The sequence below is a fragment of the Mus musculus genome, chromosome 6 (genome assembly GCF_000001635.26).
Source record: "Mus musculus strain C57BL/6J chromosome 6, GRCm38.p6 C57BL/6J".
Classification (NCBI taxonomy): domain Eukaryota; kingdom Metazoa; phylum Chordata; class Mammalia; order Rodentia; family Muridae; genus Mus; species Mus musculus.
Window position 1 is genome coordinate 128320374 of NC_000072.6, and position 21910 is coordinate 128342283.

At 47.5% G+C, this 21910-nt stretch overlaps 1 protein-coding gene across 4 annotated transcripts in view; it reads right to left on the bottom strand.

Annotated features, from left to right (window-relative positions):
* Positions 1-766: 766 nt before the first annotated feature.
* The window catches only part of Tulp3 (tubby-like protein 3), a 34734-nt gene continuing 13590 nt past the window's right edge, over positions 767-21910 (bottom strand). Inside the window, exons 2-12 of one of the 4 annotated variants that reach the window (XR_003956188.1) lie at positions 17361-17412; positions 14065-14224; positions 13460-13636; positions 7583-7704; positions 7167-7364; positions 6399-6511; positions 5504-5618; positions 5051-5147; positions 4607-4705; positions 3625-3796; positions 767-2839 (exon numbers count right to left, since the gene is read on the bottom strand). Coding sequence is in view for 2 of the 4 variants with exons in the window: in NM_011657.2 (NP_035787.1) it covers positions 2706-2839; positions 3625-3796; positions 4607-4705; positions 5504-5618; positions 6399-6511; positions 7167-7364; positions 7583-7704; positions 13460-13636; positions 14065-14224; positions 17361-17412 (1342 nt within the window). In the remaining 2 variants the exon portion in view is untranslated. Of the gene's footprint in view, positions 2840-3624; positions 3797-4606; positions 5148-5204; positions 5619-6398; positions 6512-7166; positions 7365-7582; positions 7705-13459; positions 13637-14064; positions 14225-17360; positions 17413-21910 lie in introns of those variants that run through there. The other 3 variants (XR_003956187.1, NM_011657.2, XM_030255314.1) reach the window with 3 other exon arrangements.

A 21910-nucleotide genomic window follows, 5' to 3' on the forward strand; every position in this document is an offset into this window, starting at 1 on the left:
TCATTACCAAGGAAGTCAGGACTGGAACTCAAGCAGGTCAGGAAGCAGGAGCTGATGCAGAGGCCATGGAGGGATATTCTTTACTGGCTTGCTTCCCCTGGCTTGTTCTTATAGAACCCAAGACTACCAGCCCAGGGATGGTACCACCCACAAGGGGCCCTTCCCCCTTGATCACTAATTGAGAAAATGCCCCACAGATGGATCTCATGGAGGCATTTCCCCAACTGAAGCTCCTTTCTCTGTGATAACTTTAGCTTGTGTCAAGTTGACACACAAAACCAGCCAGAACAAGGAGTAAAAGCTTAGAAAGGTCTGTGAGTGCAGACTTTCTCTCCACGTATCAATATCAGGTGACACAGTCCATTACATGTGCACAGAGCTCTTAGTCTCAGTGCTAGAGGCTGAGGTAGGAGGGGTGTGAGTTCAAAGGCAGCCTGGGCTGCTTTCCAGTATAGCCTTGAATAGCCACAAGATCCTAACACACACACACACACACACACACACACACACACACACAGTTTTACTGTTAGATCCAGGAGGCTGACCAGTGTCCAAGATGATTTGGCCTGGCCATCCTGGGCCCCTAGTGCAGTCTGCTGAGTTCCACAATTCATGCAGAGCTCCAAGATCGTGAGTATGACACTTTTATGCTGCCTCCTAAACTGGGTTCTTAGTCTGTGGTGCCCCCACCTCCACCCCAAAGACCCAATTCTGCTGCTACTTGGCTCAAAGAGCTTAAAGAACACAACAGGAGAAACCCAAGGGATGGTATTCTGGGAAAGCGACATCTTTATATAAATTATCTTTATTTATGTGGCATACAAAAGGTATAAATAGAATTCATGTAAAACCTGCACACTCAAGCAGAGTCCATGAAATGGGAGTATACAGCTCTCTAGGCTGGGCAGAAAGTCATAGCCCCACCCCCTTCAAGTGGAGACAGAGAGCAGTTTTCACTCAACAAAGGTGGCTCGTCTGGGAAAGCAGAGGTGTGTCAGGTTTCAGAGCACATTTATGAACAAGGCACTTGATGGGACGCCTGCCAGAGGCAGAGACAGTGACATCTGAAGGGACAGGCAAGACACTGGCCTTAGCACAGGTCTCACCTCCCAGATCTCACGCTGTAGTCGTCACACAGCTGTGAGCATGGAGCAACAGGATGCAGGGATGCAGGGACCTCCTCCATACAGGAAAAACCACGGAGCAGTTGCCAGTTTGAGAGTGGGGGACCACTGAATGTAGACCCAAAGTTTTTGAATTCTTAAGTTCAGGTACACTGTAGGCTGGGGACCTTGAGGAATTTGTCATGATTCGCTGGGAGATGTTCGAGATGTTCAAGATCTCAAAGACTCAGCATGCAGGGCAGTGTCTCCACTGGTGTGGGCCAGGTTTCGAGGCTGGAGGACAAAGCTGACAGGCAAAGCCTGTGGAGTGTCGGCGAGGTGACCTCCTCACCAAGACTCTTGCTGCCTCTAAGGAGACACTAGATTAAGATTCCAGAGAGCAAAGATTCCGAAGATCTGGCCACAGTCATGCTTCTGAGATGGCTGCCCACCAACCTACTCTGAGAATAAGCAAGAGGCAGGCTGGGGACAGCAGAGCCTTTCAGACCCACGAACAAACTAGTGTCACATGTCCCAAGATGATATATGACACTCTGCAGCCATAATCTCCATGAGGCAAAAGCTACCAAGAGTAGATTCGGCAAGAATTCCTCTTAAGAGTCTGTCTATGGCCAGGCACAGTAGTGTAAGCCTTTAATTCCAGCACTTGGGGGGCAGAGGCAGGTGGATCTCTGAGGCCAGCCTGGTCTACAGAATAAGTTCCAGGATAGCCAGGGCTACACAGAGATCCATGGGAAAAAAAAATAAAGTAAAAATAAAAATAAAATGTCAGTCTGCTGCTACTGAAAAGTAAACCACCCCCCGCCTCTCCACATCTAGCCTGGAAGATGCTCCAGCCTTGGAGGACAGGGACACAGCCAAGGCAGGCCTGCGAACCAGAGTCACAGGCCAAACTAGGCCAATGCCCACTTTGTAAATAAAGTTTTATTGGGACACAGCTACACTCTTTGTGCACCAACTAGTTATGGCTGTTTTGTGCTAAAGGACCTGACTGGGGTCAGTGCAAGAGACACTATCAGACCATTGGCTGAGGAAGGCTGCAGGCTCCTGGGCTAAAGGCATCCAAGGGAAAAGCCCCCTTTTGAAAGGGCCTTCAAAACAGGAGGCCCAAGTATTAAATCATTAGAACCTGATTCTGTTGGAAGTGCCCGAGCACATGAAAGCTACACTCACCACACAGAGTCTGTTGTGCGATCAGGAGACACCAGTGTGCCTGGGTGTCTACTTCCCTGTGCTTTAAGCCATCTCTCACACATGAGAAGTTGTAATCTATGACCAGGTCTCTGAAGTTCAGAGAAGGCATGAACGAGTACGTGGAAGCATGCATCCATGTGTGAATGTGTATGCATGTATAAACAAACACACACATGCACATTCACACACACACACACACTGGATCATTCACCAGAGGGGCAGAATGTTGCTCTTCTTGTGCTAGGGCAGGGGCAGGGGCAGGGGCAGGGGCAGGGGCAGGGGCAGGGGCAGGGGCAGGGGCAGGGGCAGGGGCAGGGGCAGGGGCAGAGGCAGCAGCTTTCTGCTCTTGAAGGCTCTGTGGTGAAGAAATCCCCTGCTTGCTGCTTCTCATTCACACGCCAGCTTGCTGTCAAAGCTGGACAGCCCGATGGCGAAGGCTTGAAGTGCGCACAGTGGGTAGTTATAGTCCAGTGTGAACACGTCATCAGCCACGCGTCCAAACTGCATGACGATGTAGTCAGCTGCAAACAGAAAGAGATGAACTCCTTAGAGCCAGTTCTCAACCTGTGGGTCGAGACGCCTTTCACGGGGCCCGCATGTCAGATATCCACGTTACGATTCGTAACAGTAGCAAAATTACAGTTATGAAGCAGCAGTGAAAATAACCGTATGGTTGGGGGTCACCACGATGTAAGGAACCGATTAAAGGATCGCAGCATTAGGGAAGCTGAAAACCACACTGTGTTGGTGGTCAATGTGGTTGTACTGGGAGGTAGGTGTGGGTAACAATAGGCAAATGGGGGAGGGGGGGACAGGGAAATGGCTCAGTGGTATAGCACCTGCCTGGGATGTGGGAAGTACTAGCCCTAGCCTCACACACAAAATCAGACAGAGAGAGAGAATCAGACAGAGAGAGAGAGAGAGAGAGAGAGAGAGAGAGAGAAGGAGGATCACAGCTCTCAAAAAGATAAACACATTCAATTTTCTGTCTGTTGTTCTCCCTCAGACTGGGAAATTACTCCTGACTAGCATGGAGGGCAGCAAGAAAGCCTAGAAAAGCCGGTGGGACCGGGACCGGAGGATGGATGGGCTGAAGTCACTTGATGGCTTTCATGAGGTCACTGGCACCTGGGTCCTAATGGCCTCACCCAACAGTCCTTTGATATGCCACGGAAAGACTCCTCTCACCCTGAGGAGCTATCTTTCCAAGAGATCATTTTCCAGTCTGGCTTCCGGGCCACCCCGGAGCTGGTCACTTCTGTGTCTGCCCCAGTCCCACCCAGCCCCGCCCCCCCCTCGCACTCACGGTCATTCCCGTGGACGATCTGGAAGTTTTTCACGGATGCCTGGGTGACTCTGCCGTGAAAGTTCAGCACGTAGGACTGGGTGTCGTCATTCCACACCGGGGCCTTGTTGTGCAGCTCGATCAGGTTCTCCATGGATTTGTTTTGCCATTTTGAAAGCAAGCTCTCGTGTTCCTGTGTGGAGGGAGAATGACTACTGTGTCATTTACTCATAATCCTGAGAGGCAGGGACAAGGCCCGCCTCTTCACTTCAGAAAGGTTGAAATCAGAGGACCAGAGGCCAACATCAGGCCAGGCCAGGCCAGGAGTCTTTTTTTTTTTTTTTTTTTAAATTCAATTTTTTCTTTCTTATTCATTTTACATCCCACAAACTGCTCCCCTTCTGGTCACCCGTGGAATTCCTTTTTAACATTTTTTTTTTAATTACTGATTTTTGTTTTAATTTGAAGTTACAGGTAATTGTGAGCCACCACGTGTGTCCTAGGAATTGAATCTGGGTCCTTTGAGAGAGGAACCAGTGCTCTTAACCACTGAGCCATCTCTCCAGACCCAGCCTTGAGATTCAAATGTTCTAGCATTTCTTTTTTTTTGAGGGGGTGGAGGTGGGGGTGGGGCTTCAAGACAGGGTTGTCCTGGAACTCACTCTGTAGACCAGGCTGGCCTCGAACTCAGAAATCTGCCTGTCTCTGCCTCCCAAGTGCTGGGATTAAAGGCGTGCGCCACCACTACCCGGCTGTTCTAGCATTTCTTAAATCAAAGTGTCTGGAACATCCTACTCTGGTGATTGGGAGCACTGGCTTTCCTGACGAAGATGACCATTCCAGCCTGGGCTTTCAGAAAAAGCAGTTCTCAAAATTGGTCTCTGCTGTACTCTGTTACTGCGTAAGAGGTGTATTGCTGTGGTTTAGAGACCTTTGCTGGTGGAGTGTAATTTCCCTTCTGTCTCTGCGACCTGCTCTCGCTGGGAAAATGTTTTTTACTTACATTTCGTGGCCTGAAAGGGATGCGCTCATGGTTCATGTTCATCCCCGGGATGATCACAGACATTTTCCTGGGACCTTTGAAACCGAGGACATTTGTTTCCTGAAAGACAGTAAAGTAGGGCAGAATTTGGAAATGGAAGGGAAAGAGAAACTATGTTCTACTTTCACGGGCAACGTCCTCTGGCACAGATAACGCAGCCTGCCCCAAGAGCGCCAAAACCAGTTCTGTTTCCTTGCCGGAACTAAACAGAGACCGAGGACTGGACAAGGAAGTCAGGCGTGGTGGCACACGTCTGCACACCCATGTCTTAGTACTTGGGAGGCTGACGTGAGACGATTGCTTAAGGCCAGGAGGTTGGGGCTAGCCTAGGCAAAGTAGTGAGCCCTTGTCATGAGAGGAAGGAAAAAAAGGAGAGAAAAGAAAGCCAGCCGTGGTGGTACACACCTTTAATCCCAGAACTCAGCAGGTTGAAGCAGGAAGGTTGAGAGTTTGAGGCCAGCCTGGAATATGCAGAAGGCTAGGGCAGACAAGGAGACCCTGCCTAGAAAGAAAACAACAAAACAAAAACAACAACAACCAAAAAAAAAAAAAAAAAAAAAAAAAAGGAAGAAAGAGGAAAGAGTGGAGGGAAGGAGGGAAAGATTAAATGCAAAGAGCTGGTTTTAATCTTAATTTATGTTTTACTGTAGCCTCTGACCAAAGCGTAAATTTAAGCATCAGTAAAGGAAGGCTAATGCAGAGTTGATCGTAACTGAAGTGGTCATCTAAATGATGTCAGCCCCTAGAAGGGGGTCAAGGAAACATGGAAGGAGGATGGAGAAGAGCCGGCTTGGGGGTCTGGCAGGCATGCAGGAGGGCACAGCGGGGAGCACTAGGGGAGGCAAGGGGAGCACTTACATAACAGATAGCAGCCAGCTCCTGGCGGGTGTGGGCCTTCTCCACCAGACCCTGGGCCTTGACTGGGTTGACACCATGGTCATACACTGTGAACTTGGTCCCCATGAGATTGGATCTAGTATTGGGAGAGAAAGCTGCCATGATGACCTGCAGTCTTCCTCTCGAGGACAGAAGTAGAGGGGAGACCTGTCTGTCTGCCTGCTCGCCAGAGGCCAGCACAGATACCATTTGATATTTTCTTTTTAAACATTTTTATTTTAAAGAATTTAATAGATAAATAAGTTATTAATACTTTATTAACAACTAATAATTTAATAAAATCAATGACATTATTCCTTTAGTTTTGAGACGAGCTCTCTATGTGGCCCTAGCAAACGTACTTGCTTCTTTCTATCTTCCAAGCTCCAGGTTCACAGGTGTGCGCCATTATGCCTCAAGACTTTTAACTTTTTGCCTTTTGGGTTTTCCGAGACAGGGTTTCTCTGTGTAGCCCTGGCTGTCCTGGAACTTGCTCTGTAGGCCAGGCTGGCCTCGAACGGAGGTCCACCTGGTCTCTGCGTCCAAAGTGCTGGGATTAAAGGCGCGCACTAACACCACCCTGGCTACCTTTTTGCTTTTTAAGATTAACACAGCTATGTATTTGAAACATTAAAAAAAAAAATGAAGAAAAGTATAGCAAAAGCTAGGAATGTAGTTCAATGGTAGAGCAACTGCGTACCAAGTGTAGTAAGGCCTCAAGTCTAATCCCTAGTAACAGAGAAGGGTAGAAGCTGACCAGACTGCAGGGTGGGGGTGGGGCAGAAGGGGGGATGGGGCGGGGGAAGGATACAACAGCCATTACTCTGAAATCACGGAACTACAGGAGGAATAGGCCAGGGATCTGAGGCTCCGTCACCTGAGTTTGCCAATGTAACTTTCCCCTTCACGAGACAAATCTGTCGGGTCTGTGGAGACCAGGTAGTTGGACGTTTTGCTCTTTTTCCGCTTTCTACCGGCTAGAAGAAATATCTGAGGAAAGAAAAATGTCAGTAGGACACCTGTCCAGTGAGTCCACAGTCTTTATCAGTACCATATCATGTGCAAAGAAATCGATCTGGGCCCAGCAGGTGATCCCAGCGTTCAGGAGGCAGAGGCAGGAAGATCTCAGTGAATTTGGGATTCTACAGAGTGAGTTCCAGAACAACCAGGCCTACGTAAAGAGATCCTGTCTCAAAAAACAAGAACAAAACAACAACAACAACAACAACAAAAACCCCAACCAAACAAAAACCAACCAACAAACCAAACAAATAAAAAACAAAACCCATAAAAATAAGTAAATATATAAATGAAAGCCAGCACTTGGTGGGTCAGCTCAGTGGTGGGTCACCTACCGCAGTGCAGGAGGCTGAGCTCCACCCTAACACAGGGAAACACTTCTCCACATGAAGGTGGGCAGGTGTGAGAAACTAAAAGGCCTGCCCATGACTTGGATGGCACTAGGACGCACTGTCATGTGCTGTGTGGTCTAACTAGAGGGACCTCCTGGACATAATCGGTTCCTACAACAACCTTGTCCTCTTGGGAGCGGCTCAGGCTTAGGAGGTGGCTTGATGGTGCGGTCCCAGCTTAGTGACGTTTTGTCCCTAGCACTAGAAGAAAGCGGCCTGGGACGGACCCATACCTTGCGGTTCTCCTCCCGTTCCAGGTGCATATAGTAGGTGGGGAAGAGGCCACGGTCCATGCCTTTCTTATCCCTGGTTACTTTACACTTCACCGTGACACCCCGAGGGGCAGGGCTATACGCAAAGTCCTCTAAATTCTCCACTTCTCCAAGCTGGGCGTCACCCTGCTGGGCTGTCACACCGGAAGCTCCTGTCTCCTGGAAGCAGAGTTCAATGTGAGCAACCAGAACTGGTCACAAATGTCACCTCCCGCGACAGACACTTGGTGGACCAAACCCTCTGTCTCTTCCCGACCCTGTCTTCACTCCTCTAGCCAAGGGCGACCCGATGGGTCAAATAGGGACCCAGGAGCCCTGAGGTAAACACTTGTCAGGTGTTTGGGGACAGTCCCACTAGCTGCTCCAGCACAACATACCGAGGCTGCTTTCTGGCTGGCTGCAGCACTCTCCTCTGAGCGAGCCGACGGGGAGCTGAGGTTTCCCCCCTCATCTTCCTCCTTGTCAGGCTCCTCGTCATAGTTCACACTACTCAAGATGCCTGGCAAAAAAGGAAACACTCTCAGCAGCTGCTAACTGTGGCTTGGAAAGATCGTATTAGGAATCAAGAGTATGGAGGGACCCCAGGTAAGGCCCCGCCCTATGCCCACAGACTCCCGTTAAAGCACCCCAAACTGCTGTGAACTGCACCCTACCACCTGGGCTCCACATTCTGACCCATGACTTCAGAAGGAGACCTCTGCTGTCCCAGAGTTCACGTAGGTTCCAGGGACTGCAGAGACAACTCTGGCACCCAAAACACCAGAATTCAAACAAGCCACAAAAATCCCCAGCAAAGCTGGGCGGTGATGGCGCACACCTTTAATCCTAGCACTTGGGAGGCAGAGACAGGTGGATTTCTGAGTTTGAGGCCAGCCTGGTCTACAGAGTGAGTTCCAGGAGCCAGGGCTACACAGAGAAACTCTGTCTCGAAAAAGAAGGAGAGGGGAAAGGGGAAAGGGGAAAGGATAGGAAAAGAAAAGAAAAGAAAAAAAGAAAATCCCTAGCAGAGACAACCAACTGGACTTAAAGTCTTGGTCATCAGAGAAGTACAGGCCACTCAGGCCAAAAGACCAGACAGGAAACAGAAACCAAGGGGAAAAAACATAAAAAAATAAAAAATAAAAAAAAAATTAAAAACCTCTAACAAAGATAAACTGAGAAATTAGCACCTAAACGTATAATAACGGCAAACCCAGACATCTAGAAGCAAGTGTCAGAACACCATCAGAAACACAAGGAAGTGACCTGAATTCCAATCTTACGAAGATGCTACAGGCCATTAAAGAGGAAGTAACTAAATCCCTTTAAAAATACAGGAAAATGCAATCAAACAGGTAAAGAAAATGAATAAAACTGTTCATAACCTGGAAATGGAAATAGAACCAATAAAGCACACACACACACACACACACACCCTGAGGCAACCCTGGAGATAGAAAACCTAGGTATGAAAACAGGAATTACAGACACAAGCATCACCAGTGGAATACAAGAGATAGAAAAGAAAATCTAAGGTGTAGAAGATATGTGACAGAAGAAATTAATACATCAATCAATGAGAATGTTAAATCTAAAAAGTTCCTAACATAAAACATCCGGGAACCCTGGGATACCATGAAAAGACCAAACCTAAGAATTATAGGAAGAGAAGTAGGAGAAGAGTCCCAGCTCCAAGGCCCAGAAAATAGTCTCAACAAAATCATAGAAGAAAAGTTTCCTAACCTAAAGAAAGAGATGCCTATAAACATACAAAAAGTTAACAGAACACCAAATAGACTGGATAAGAAAAGAAAATCCCCATGCCACATAATAAACAAAACACTAAATGTACAGAACAAATATTAAAAGCCGCAAGGAGAAAAGGCCAAATGACATAAATGCACGCTTATTAGAATTACACGCAACTTTTCAACAGAGACTCTGAAAGTCAGAAGAGCCTGGGCAGATGTCTTGCTGACTAAAAGAGACCACAGATGTCAGCCTAGACTACTATAATCAGCAAATCTTACAATCACCATAGATTGGGAAAACAAGATATTGCATGACAAAACCAAATTTAAACAATGCCTATCCATAAATCAGCCCTATAGAACATACTAGAAGGAAAGCCCCAACCCAAGGAGGTTAACTATATCCAAGAAAATACAGGAAATAATTTCACATCAGCAAAAACAAGTGAAGGGAAGCACTCAACATACATGTACACTCCCACCCCCATCAAAATAACAGGAATTAACAATTACTAGTTATTACTACCTCTCAATATCAATGGACTCAAATTCCCCAATAAAAAGACACTGGCTTACAGAATGGACTCAAAAACAGGATCCATCATTCTGCATACAAGAAACACAACTCAACATCAAAGATAGACACTACCTCAGAGTAAAAAACTAGAAAAAGATTTTCCAAGCAAATGGACTCAAGAATCAAAGTGGTGTAGCCATTCTAGTAATTAACAAAATAGACCTTAATTAATCAAAAGAGATGGGGAAAGACACTTCATATTCATCAAAGTAAAAAGTCCACCAAGATATTCAGAATTCAATTCTGAGTATCTATGCCCTAAATGTAAGGGCACCCGCACTGATAAAAGAAATGTTACTAAAGCTTAAATCACACATGAAATCCCACACATTAATAGTGGGAGACCTCAACACCCCACTCTCACCAATAGAAAGGCCATCCAAACAGAAATGAAACAGAAATAATGAACCTAACAGACATTATGAATCAAAGAAAGATCTGACTCCCTAAAGTTTCTCTTTGACCTCCACAAGTGTGCTGAGGCATGTACACATACACACACACACACACACACACACACACACACACACACACACACTAATAATAATAATAGTAGGGTTGGCGAGATGGCTCAGTGGGTAAGAGCAATGACTGCTCTTCCAAAAGTCCTGAGTTCAAATCCCAGCAACCACATGGTGGTTCACAACCACCCGGAATGAAATCTGACGTCCTCTTCTGGTTGTCTGAAGACAGCTACAGTGTACCCATTTATAATAATAAATAAATCTTTAAAAAAAAAGTTAGTAGTAATAGTGGTAGCAGCAGCAGCAATAAATTACTAACTGGAATCAGGTCTGGTAGTACATGCTTGTAGTCCCAGTACTCAGGAGGCAGAAGCAGAAGGACTATGAAGTCAAGGCTACCTTGGCTACAAAACAAGCTTGAGGCCAGCCTGGGCTACATGAGACCTGTCTCACCACTACCTCCCATTATGTTTTAGGCAAACTCTAAAGTCCTGCTATGGCCTCCCACACTCTATGGAACCTGTGACTTCTTTTTCAATTTGTTTGTTTAAGGCGGAGTCTCGCCATGTAGCTCTGGCCTGAATTCAGTCTGTAGACCAGGCTGGCCTCAAACACACTGAGATCTGCCTGCCTGTGTCTCCTGAGTGCCCACTATGTCCTACAGCTCCATGCCCAGAACCAGCTCTTCTAAGCCCTCCAGGTTCACCCTGCCCACTTTCCCTCTCTCCGACCCAATCACTGCCATTATCTCAGTGGGCCAGCTCCTGTGTTGTCAGGCCCTCGAACTTCCTCTGGGACTCTGCCATACCACCCAGTCTGGGTTAGGAGCATCCAGGGACTCTCTGGCACTCCTAGCATAAAGCGACCATTATTTTATTTTTTAAGACAGGGCCTCATGTAGTCCAGGATAGCCTTAAACTCGCTTTATAAGCTTCCATCTTCCAAGTGGTGGGATTATAAGCATGTGTCACATAGTTCTGTCAGTGCCAGGGATCAAACTCAGGGCTTCACGCATGTTGGCAAGCACTCCAGCAACTGAGGTGTGCACCCCTAGGCGACAAAACCTCTGTCAGAATAAACCCATTTCTTCCCCCCCCCCTTGGTTTCCCTGTGTAACCTGAGCCCTAACTATCTTGGACCTCACTTTGTAGACCAGGCTGGCCTTGAACTCAGAGATCCACCTGCCTCTGCCTCCTGAGTGCCAAGGTCATGCACCACACCTGGCCCCCATTTTCCTTCCTTCCTTTCCTTCTCTTCCTTCTTTTCTCTCTCTCTCTTTCTCTCTCTCTCTTTTTTTTTTGTTTTTTTTTTGTTTTTTTTTTTTTTTTTTTTTTTTTTTTTTTTAAGATTTATTTATTATATGTAAGTACACTGTAGCTGTCTTCAGACACTCCAGAAGAGGGAGTCAGACCTCGTTATGGATGGTTGTGAGCCACCATGTGGTTGCTGGGATTTGAACTCCAGACCTTTGGAAGAGCAGTCGGGTGCTCTTACCCACTGAGCCATGTCACCAGCCCCTCTCTCTCTCTTTTTTTAAAGAATTATTTATTTATTTTATGTATATTAGTACACTGTTGCTGTCTTCAGACACACCAGAAGAGGGCATCTGATCCCATTACAGGTGGTTGTGAGCCACCATGTGGTTGCTGGGACTTGAACTCAGAACCTCTGGAAGAGCAGTTAGTGCTCTTAACCACTGAGCCATCTCCCCAGCCCCCCTCTCTCTCTTTTTTTTAAGATTTATTTATTTTATATATATATATATATATGACTACACTGTAGCTGTACAGATGGTTGTGAGCCACTATGTGGTTGCTGGGATTTGAACTCAGGGCCTTCGGAGAGCAGTCAGTGCTCTTAACCGCTGAGCTATCTCACCAGCACCCCTCCCCCATTTTCTTTTTTAAACTTTTTAAAAATTACATTTTAATTTGTTTATTCGGTGGGGGTTGTTTTTCTCCTTCTACCATGTGGGTCCTGGGAGGTCCCTCTGTCCACTGAGCCATCTCCTTGGCCCTCAGAACTGTTTTTCTTTAAAATTAAAATTCATTTACTTAGTTAAGAGGTGTGTGTACGGGGGAAGAGTTTATAGGAGCCGACCTCTTCCTTTCACATCATGGAACTCCAGATACTGAGCTCTGGTGCTCAGGCTTGGTCGGCAGTAGGTGTCTTTAACCACTAAGCTGGCTCACTGATGCTCAGAGCCTAGTTTCTAAAAGGATGAACACAGGAACCTGTTTTCAGTATCCAGCTACCCTACCACGCTGCAGCAGACTCTCCCCGGTGGGAGCTGGCAATGCAAGCACCTCACATCCACTGATCCTCACAGGCCTTCACTTTCTCACTTCAAGGGTGGGGATATAGCATGGTGATGAAGGTCTATGAACTCAGCATCAGGAGGCTGAGATGGGAAGCCAGCCTGGGTTACATAACAACACCCTGTCGAAAAGGAAAAGGAAACCAGGTTTGCTGCCAGGCAGTGGTGGGACATGGCTTTAATCCCAGCACTGGGGGGAGGCAGAGGTTGGTGGATTTCTGAGTTCAAGTCCAGCATGGTCTACACAGTGAGTTCCAGGACAGCCTGGAGTACACAGAGAAACCCTGTCTCAAGGGGGGGAAAAAGGCAAAAATAGACAAAACCGGGCACTTGATGTCACTGTGAAATTGTTTTTAAGGAGAAAAAGAGATTTCAGGGGAACTCTAAAACGCATGTCCTTCTGTAACACCAGCAACTGACAAAACAGCCTCTTGTCACAGAATTAGAGTGTAGTAGACAAAGTAGTGAAGAACAACTCTGCTAAAAAAGAGGTGATGTGAGTGTCTATCCTTCAAGCCAAGCTCCGACCATCTTGGGGTGTTTAGCTGCACCCTCTTGCAAAAGGACAATCCAAAGTGGGCATGCTGACTGTTTATAACCCCTCACATAGGGCAGGGGAGGGTCCCAAGACCCTCAGCTGAGTAGCTAGTCTCTGTCTACCACCTGTTGTAATTGCAAGCCTTGGGGACGCTGGAGGGCAAGGCTCCATCTGTGACACCAAGGGAAGTCCTCACATCTGCTGGGTGAGGCTTTTCAGCTGAGGTCTGTTGGGCGAAGAGCTCCCATTCCTGAGTAGCCCCTCCCCCCATGCTCTGTAAATAAACATTATTTCCACAGAGTGACCTTTGGTGGAGCTGGCCCTCAGTTTGTCACTGGCACCTTAGAAGGTGTTCATCTTGTTTATGCCTCCTCCAGAAAACCATCTGAGTAACAGGCGGGAGTAGGCAGTGGATAATTTTCAGAAGGAAAAATCATATACAATAACCACTAGGCTGTAGTCCACTACCTGCTTTCTCAGACAACAGCATAAACAACAACTGTTGCTAAGCATTCCCCCTTCAATGTCGAAGATGTTGAAACCCCAAACAAGCCTGGGCCACTTAGAATACAAGCCAGTGAGAGAAAGGAGGATGGATACCCCGTCTTAAGCTCTGCACCATCCTCACCGTGTTTTTGGAGAATCTCCTGAAGGTCTGGCTTGGGGGCTGTCTCCTCGGGGCTTTCCCCATCTGCACTCCCTTCCGTGCCTTCTTCTGGGGCAGGGGAGCCCACAGAGAGAACCTGAGGCTTGCTTTCCAAATCCTGAGCCTCTGGCTTAAGGAAAGCAGCTGGACCGTCGATGCCTAGGAGTCCAGAGGAGGAGAAAGGGTGAGAGTTAACCAGAACTGAGCTGGCCGGTTGCGGGGATGTGCTCCTATGGCTACCCAGGCCTGGGACCGATTCTATTAACGAACTTGGCTAACTCAAGCTTTGTTCAGAACCTAGGACTGAGACCAGGAGGTTGGGGGAGTGGCTCAGTGCCAGACAATGTTCATTCATTTGGAGAATTTTGAGGTTTAGTCATTCATTTCAGAAAGTACAATTCATTTTGCATCAGAATCAGTAGTTCTAGGGTGGACTTAAATTTGGAGGCATCTTCCACGTTTTTTTTTTTTTTTTCTCACAAAGACCCAGAAAGCGCCTCAGCATCCCCCCCCCCCCCGCCCCCGGCCTTATCTCGGGTCTGTGAAAACTGTACTTAAGTCAGAGGTGGCACTGTCTAAATACACACCGTGTAGGATGACGTCGCTGCGAGGCATCTGAGGGTCCACCAGAGGCGTGTGCTCCTCACTGCCTCGTGGCTTTAACCTTCGCAGCCTGGCTTCTGGGTTTGGCTGTACCATGAGTGGCTCAAGGCGCTTCTTTCTCTGCTTCTTCTCCAGCAGTGCCCTCTAGAGAGATAATGCGGCATTACAACACAGGGCCTACCCTCTTGGAATAGCTTAGACTATTTTTTTTCTGAGACGGAACGTTCCTATGGATTCCAGACTGACTTACAACTAGTAATCCTGCCCAGACCCCCCAAATCCTGGGATTATAGGGATGCACCCCCTCCCCCTAAGGCCAACCTCAGTTTTGCATTCTTGTTCGGTTACAAAAATTCAAAATCAAATGACCTTGACTGAAGTGGGAAGAAAGAAAAGGCACCTGGGACATTCTGAGCAGAGAACAAAGAGTCTGTGGGTAAAAGCAAGATGAAGAGGCAGGGGGTGGGGCAGGGCATTTGCTTTGTGTTCTAGTTACTGCTGCAGTGCTAAACAACAGAACCAAAAGTAACTTAGAGAAGAGAGGCTTAGCTTCCACTTCCACTCAAGTCTGGACAGGAAACTGGGGGCAAGAGCTAGAGTAGAGGCCTTGGAGGAAGGCTGCTTGCTTACTGGCTTGCTCCTTGTGGCTGGCTCAGTTTTCTCTTATTTACCTCAGGCTAACCATCCCAGGCATAGCACCACCCATAGTGGGCTGCATCTTTTCATATTAATCATCAATCAAGAAAAATCCCACCCCCAGGCTTGCCTACGGTCCAATCTGACGGGAGCAGTTTCTCAATGAGGTTCCCTCTCAAGTTGAGTCCAGCTTGTGTCAACAACTAACCTACACACCCTTTGTGTTCAAAGCCGTGGTTACCAATGAGTTTGGGGGTCGCTCATTTAGTCTCAGCTACTTTGGAGGCTGAAGCAGGAGGATATCTGCCTCTGCCTCCTAAGTGCTGGGATTAAAGGCTTGCGCCACCCGAGCCCAGCACAGGAAGATATCTTGATCCCAGGAGTTCATGTCCAGACTGGGTAACAAGGTAAAGTTAAGTCCCTCCAAACCAAACCAAACCAAACCAAAGCAAACCAAACCAAAGCAAACCAAACCAAACCAAACCAGTAGCAAGATAAAGAAAGCAAGAAAGTCAGGCAGAAAAGCATGAAGGGTCAGGAGAAGGTTCCAGTACAATGGAAAGGAAAGGGCTGGCACATGTACTATTTTTTTTTAAGTTATATTTACTCTGCGCATAAATGTTTTGCCTGAAAGGATGTATGCACGTGCTACAGTGCATGCCTGGTGCCCACAGAGTTCAGAGGAGGGAGTCAGATCTGGAACTGGAATTCCAGACGTCAGGGCTGTACAGTGAGACCCTGGTTAGTTTAAGTTAGAAACACTTTAGGACTGTTAAGTCATTAGGGAGATGGGAACTGGGCTGCATTTCACACCCACTGAGATGCTAGGAGCCAACACTAAGAGCTTGAAGATTAGACGCCTCCTCCTACACTTGGAAACATGAGATCAAATGCAGTAGCTCGAGTGGCTATAATCTTCGGGTGTCCATCTGGGGAGACGGGAGACAGGGACGGGGGAGTCTGCAGAAGCTCCAGCCAGCTAACCTCAATGGCTAGGTGGCTCATGCCACCCACGGCTCTGTCTCAAGCTGGCTGGACAGCTGAGGACTGAGACCCACAGGTTGCCCTATGATTTTCTCACACAGGAACAAACACACATCCACATAAGCCTGGTATGAGATGTGACCGTGCCCCATAAATATGTACAATTATTATGTGTCAATCAAAGATGAATGTGCCTCTTATAACCTGCCCTTGGTTCTTATTCAATAATTAGTCCAGTAAAGGAAACAAACGCAGCTGGGCAAGGTGGAACACGCCTGTAATCTCAGCACTGGGGAGGCTGGAGTCAGCCTGGGCTAGGGTGAGACCCTGTCTCAAAACTCCAACCCGTTCCCACGTCAAAAATAACTAAGTAGCTGGGCAGTGGTGGCGCACGCCCGCCTTTAATCCCAGCACTGGGGACACAGAGGCAGGCTGATCTCTGTAGTTCGAGGCCAGCCAGGAACTGCCATCCAATCCCCCGCTCCGAGAAACTGAGCTGTTTCCCCTGTTGCTTCTCTGCCACACTGGGATGTAACTTAGGGGGCTGCGCTGGCTACTTCTATGTCAGTTTGATCTAAGCCAGAGTCATCTGGGAAGAGGGAGTCTCAGCTGAGAAAATGCCTTTCTTTAAGATGGACCTTTAAGCAAGACTGTAGTGCACTTCCTACAGGGACCCTCACCAAACACCAAACAGATGAAGCTGTTAAATCTTGCACTTTAGTGTCTAAAACTGTGAGCTAAGCAAGTCTCTTTTTTAAAACAATGCACCCAATCTCACGTATTTTGTTATAGCAACAAGAGATAGGCCAATGCAACTTTTACTTCCTTATTTATTATCATTATTATCTTGGGTTACTGAGATATGGTTTCCCTACGTTGTTGGGGGTTGGACTATGGCTATGTATACAAGTGCTAAATTCTAAAACCCAATTCTGGTTGCTATCCAGGCAAGAGCGTCCATCCTCCATTATACCAATTGGCTTTTGTTGTGTAAGCCTTACTCCCCACTTTAAGGCTATTGGTTAATAAAGGGCTAGAGCCTGTGATTGGGCAGAACAGAGAGACTGGCAGAACCTGAGACCTGAGTGAGGGGTCTGGAGAGAGACCACAGGAGTTGGGGAGGGGAGAAGCTGGAGAGAGGAGGCGGAGGCTGCCATGAGACTGGATAGATTATGAGCTCGTGGCCAGGAGAAATGCCCCCGGAGGACAGGCTGATGGAGCAAAAGCAGCCCAGGCGAGACTCAAACAGCAGGGAACAAGGAACATAGAACCTGCCCAATCTAGCTTGCAAATAAACATCAGAGGTTTTTTTGTGTCTTTTATATGGGCTAACTAAAGTAAATAATTCTTTTATCCTCTTTGCTCAGAGTGGCAGTGAACTCCCAGGGAGCTGTCTCAGCCTCTCTGGGGCTGGGATTCCCAGTTAGTGCTACCATGCCCAGCTACAACATTCTTCTAAGCCTTATAGGAGCTAGGGGCTCTTCGCTGATTATTAATAAAACCGTGTATTGCTACCGTCTTCAAGTGTTGGCCCAGCGACTCCTAAGTTCACACAGTATTAATGAGTAACCATTAGTGACCCTGCCCTTCTAGTCCTGCTGTGAGACCCTGACGGGACTTCAGCACCAGCCTGGGCAGTCCTCCAGGAGCCCCTGCTCACCTGATTGTCCAGCTTCAGCTGCCGAAGCCTCAGGGTCTCATCGTCAAAGGCACTGTTTCAAAAACAACAAGAAAGAAAGCACATAAAGACAAAATCACTCTGAAAGCCTATTATTTCATTTTTTTCCATGTATACGTTACCATGGGCTAATTGCAACCAATCAATTCTCCTTTAGAGAAAGTGTCCATTCCCAGGTATTGCCTACTTTCACAAAAGGGCATACCTACTACCACACAGGCCCACCCACTACCACACAGCCTCTAGGGGCCCAGAGGAAATCAGTGCCCACAAAAGCTAAGAAAAAGATGCTAACACAAGCCCATGCTAGAGACATTTTTCTTCTTCTCTCTGCCTTCTCTCTTCTTCCCTCCCCCCTGCTTTGTTTTGTGCTGGGGATGGTACAGGGCCTTAAGCCTGCTAAGCCTGTGCATTGAGCCCCATCTGGCTCTTTCTTTTTGTTTTAAACTATATATCAAGTACTCAGAATGTCCCAAGACAACCTGGCCTAAGTGTTGTATGTGCATCTTGTTTCTATGATTCCTTAAAGCAACCCTCACAAATGGCCAGGAGGTGGTAGCTCATGCCTATAATCCCAGCACTGGACAGGCAGATCTCTGAGTCTGAGGCCAGCCTAGTCTACAGAGTGAGTTCCAGGACAGCCAGGATTACATAGTAAGACTCTGTCTCAAAGACAAAACAAAATTGGCTACTGGTATAGCTCAGCTGTAGAATGCTTCATACTTAAGGCTATAGGTTCAATCCCAAACAAAACAAAGGAACAGGAAAACCAAGGAGCACTTAGAATAGCAGCCCCTTCCCCCAGCTGCAGCCCACTCCTGGTCCCCTGTGGGGTCCCTGCATGTCTTCTGAGATGTTTCTATTTCCATCCTCACTTGCATGCTCTTGAATCCTAGCTGCATTAACACAGGGTGAACAGTGTTAGCAACCAGTGGGGATTAGTGCACATGTACAAAGATGGTGTCCAAAATGACTGAGAAAGAAACAAGGAGGGAGGGAGGGAGGGAGGGGAGGGAGGGGAGGGAGGGGAGGGAGGGAGGGAGGGAGGGAGGGAGGGAGGGAGGGAGGGAGGAGGGAGGGAGGGAGGGGAGGGAGGGAGGGAGGGAGGGAGTTCATGAACAGTATGTGGGAAAGGGTAACCTGGAGAAGAGACTCCAGGACTACAGCTTAGTTTCCAACAGCTTCTGCAAACATGCTTTTTGCTCTGCACACGCTCTCTCTGCCTGCAATACTAAACCAAAACTGTGACGCTTGCTTTCTGGCACGGATGAAAAGACTGTCCCCTCTCCTCACCACACCTCCCCAGTGCTGGAACCTCAGTAATGCCACCCTGACTGAACACCACAGAAGCCTCATGAATTCCCCTCAGGGCCTCACACTGTCAGCATGCTGGGTGTCCTCCAAGGCTGCATCCAGACACCACTAAATTCCTCCCTGCGAGCCTGGGCAAGCTAAGCAGAAGATGTAAATAACAGGGTATCATGAAAGCCTTCTGACTGACAGAGGAACAGCAAATAGACGCTATGGACCTGTAACGTCTAGTTAACACCTACACATCAATAGCCAGAGGAGCTCAAAGTTAGCCCGTAGGCTGAGGATGTGGCTTAATGGCAGAGCGCTTGCCATACATTCATAAGGCCCTGGGTTCGATCTAGAGCACTACAAAAATTAAAGAGTAAACTGAAATTCTCATTTAGCAGAAACTAAAATGTGCCACCTCTCCAGTCACCTCCCCCCACAGCTTCCATATTCTACCACACGAACACAGCGGTCTGTTTTCTTTCTTTCTCTTTCCAGTTCCATCCATGAAGATTCTGCCCTTACAACCTATCACTTTCCCAAAGTCCCATGTCCTGAGACCATAACTTAGCTAATTTGATTAATTGTGGTGGAGGGTATGGGATGAACATGTTCACACCACAGGGCTTCCCAGAAGATGGATACTGAACCACTCAATAACTTTGAACAACCTCCACCTCCCGCCAAGTTCTGTGAAGCCCGCTAATGATCACGAGTGACTGCTCCACCAGAGAAGGACGCTGATGGAAGCCCTTGGCTGTATTTGCCAAGGATGTGGAGGCTGAGCAAGACTGAGATCCTGGGGAGAGCAAAGCCACCCTGCAGGGAGGGAACAAGCTAAGACTTGCAAAAAGCGAAGGGGTGAGATGCAGGGAGTGACCAGAGCAAACGCTTCCTGTACTGGCTCCTGAACATCAGCAATGCTGCTTGTTGATCTCAGACATTACAGTGAGGAACCAGAGGGAAGGAATGGCTTACTCTGCCTACCAAACGGAAGAAATACACAGGGTGGAGGGACTGTGACAGAGCTTAGGAGATAAATGACAGTGGTGTGCGACAAGGAAGTACTGGGAGATGCTATGGGCAAGGCAAAAGGAAGGGTTCACCTCAAGACAGCTTTAATAAACTGTTTAAAATTACTCATCACATTTCTCTATTTTGTGAGGGATGGCATTTAGAGGTAGAAGGATCTCTGTGAGTTAGAGGCCGGCCAAGTTCCAGGCCAGCCAGCCAGGGCTCTAGAGAGACCCAGTGTACAAAAAAAAAAAAAAAAAAAAAAAAAAAAGAAGGGGCGGGGGCAATAGAAGCATGTGAATTAGTATGGTAGGACAAGCCTACATCCCGGCACACTAAGAAGCATTCTATACATTTATCGTGCAAGGCCAGCCTCGGCTATACCGTGGTACATCTTGGGAAGGGGACTTGATTATTCTGTACCGTGTTTCCATGTCCATCAACCAACACATCCAGAAGATACCTGACCTGACCTGAGCAATCAGACTCCCTCGTCTGTGATTTTGATATCGGATCTCGGGGATCCAGTTTAGTCCGCGCTCTCTGAGGACATTGAGACGCCTCTGAGTGAGGCCGCGTAGTTCTACAATCATTAAGCAGCAAATGCGGGGTATAAGAGACGGGCATTCTGGTCCTGCTCTGTACTCTCAACTACTAACCTAAAATACGCACTAACAGGGACTATTACTTTGCACTTCCGTAGTAACCAAGAATACCAAGTCACCCTGCAAATAACTGATACCAGCAGATTGAGAAATACACTCGGGGCTGGCGTGGTAATGACCTGCAGACCTCCGATGTCGGTCTCTTGCATCTTTTTTTCTATCTTTCCTATAATCACCCTCACTCCCCCCTCAGAGGACTATTCCGACTCCAAAACTGAGTGTGCTGTTCTATGACTCTCCTGCCTTATTCCTTGAGTCACAGTCTTCTACTGAACTTTGCAACTATGGTGGCATCCAGCAACCTCCAGCAATTTTCCTGACTCCTTTCCATATGGCATTCCAGATGCAGGCATATGCATGGCCACTTGCAGACTTGTATGTGTGTGCCAGGGGATTTGAACCCAGGTCCCCATGCTTGAGCAGCAAGCACTCTTAGCCCCTGAGCCATCTCTCCAGGCTTCAGCATCCAGACCAGGATGCTGCTCGGGACGGAATACCTGCAGCAGTCGTCCACCCTCCCCGGTCAGACAGAAGCTGGCGAGCATCTTCTCAGCCAGCTACCTGAATTTCTAGCAAACGGATTCCCGGGTACTTGGTTTCTTTCTTTCTTTTTTTTTTTTTAAGATTTATTTATTTATTATATGTAAGTACACTGTAGTTGTCTTCAGACACTCCAGAAGAGGGAGTCAGATCTTGCAACAGAAGGTTGTGAGCCACCATGTGGTTGCTGGGATTTGAACTCAGGACCTTTGGAAGAGCAGTCTGTGCTCTTACCCACTGAGCCATCTCACCAGCCCCGGGGTACTTGGTTTCTTACTCCCCCAAGTGAGCGCCTTGCATGGGCAGACTGAACAATCAGACATATCAGAGAACTAGAGTACAATGATACATTCTTTTCCTGCAGCCTGCTGGAGAATCAGAGATAGCAGCCCCAGAGCAGGCTCCTCTGAAATCTCTAAGACAAGGCCCCATCTCTGCTGCTTGGGCCCGAATGTCCTCCTCAGAGCCTCTGGCTAGCCGTTGTCTTTCTGTCTACCCACGGTATTAATAACAATGATAATGAACATTTTTGTTTTCAAGACAGTTTCTCTATGTAGCCCTGGCTGTAGTAGAACTTGCTCTGTAGACCAGGCTAGCCTTGAACACACAGAGATCTGCTGCCTCTGCCTCCCAAGTGCTGGGATCAAAGGCTGGCAGCAGCACTACCCGGCGATAATAAACTTTTTATGCCCAACAGCCCATGCCAGTGCAGCTCTGGACCCTGCCTCTGGATTCCGTCCAGACACAACTCTTTAAATTTTCCTAATAATTCCTTCTTAACTTCTGAAAATTTCCATATGCTTTTCAAATTAATGCATCAAATGCTTTGCATATTTCCAACAACTGACTCAGATTCTGTTATGTGGTAACCTCCTATACCCCACTCACATTGCCAAGGAATTCTGTCATACATTATGTGAGGTCCTACAGGACAAGTTTAAAAAAGAATAACTTATTAAACAACACATGGCTGGTTTCACTAACTTATGTTTATGACTAACGTCTGTAAATCTG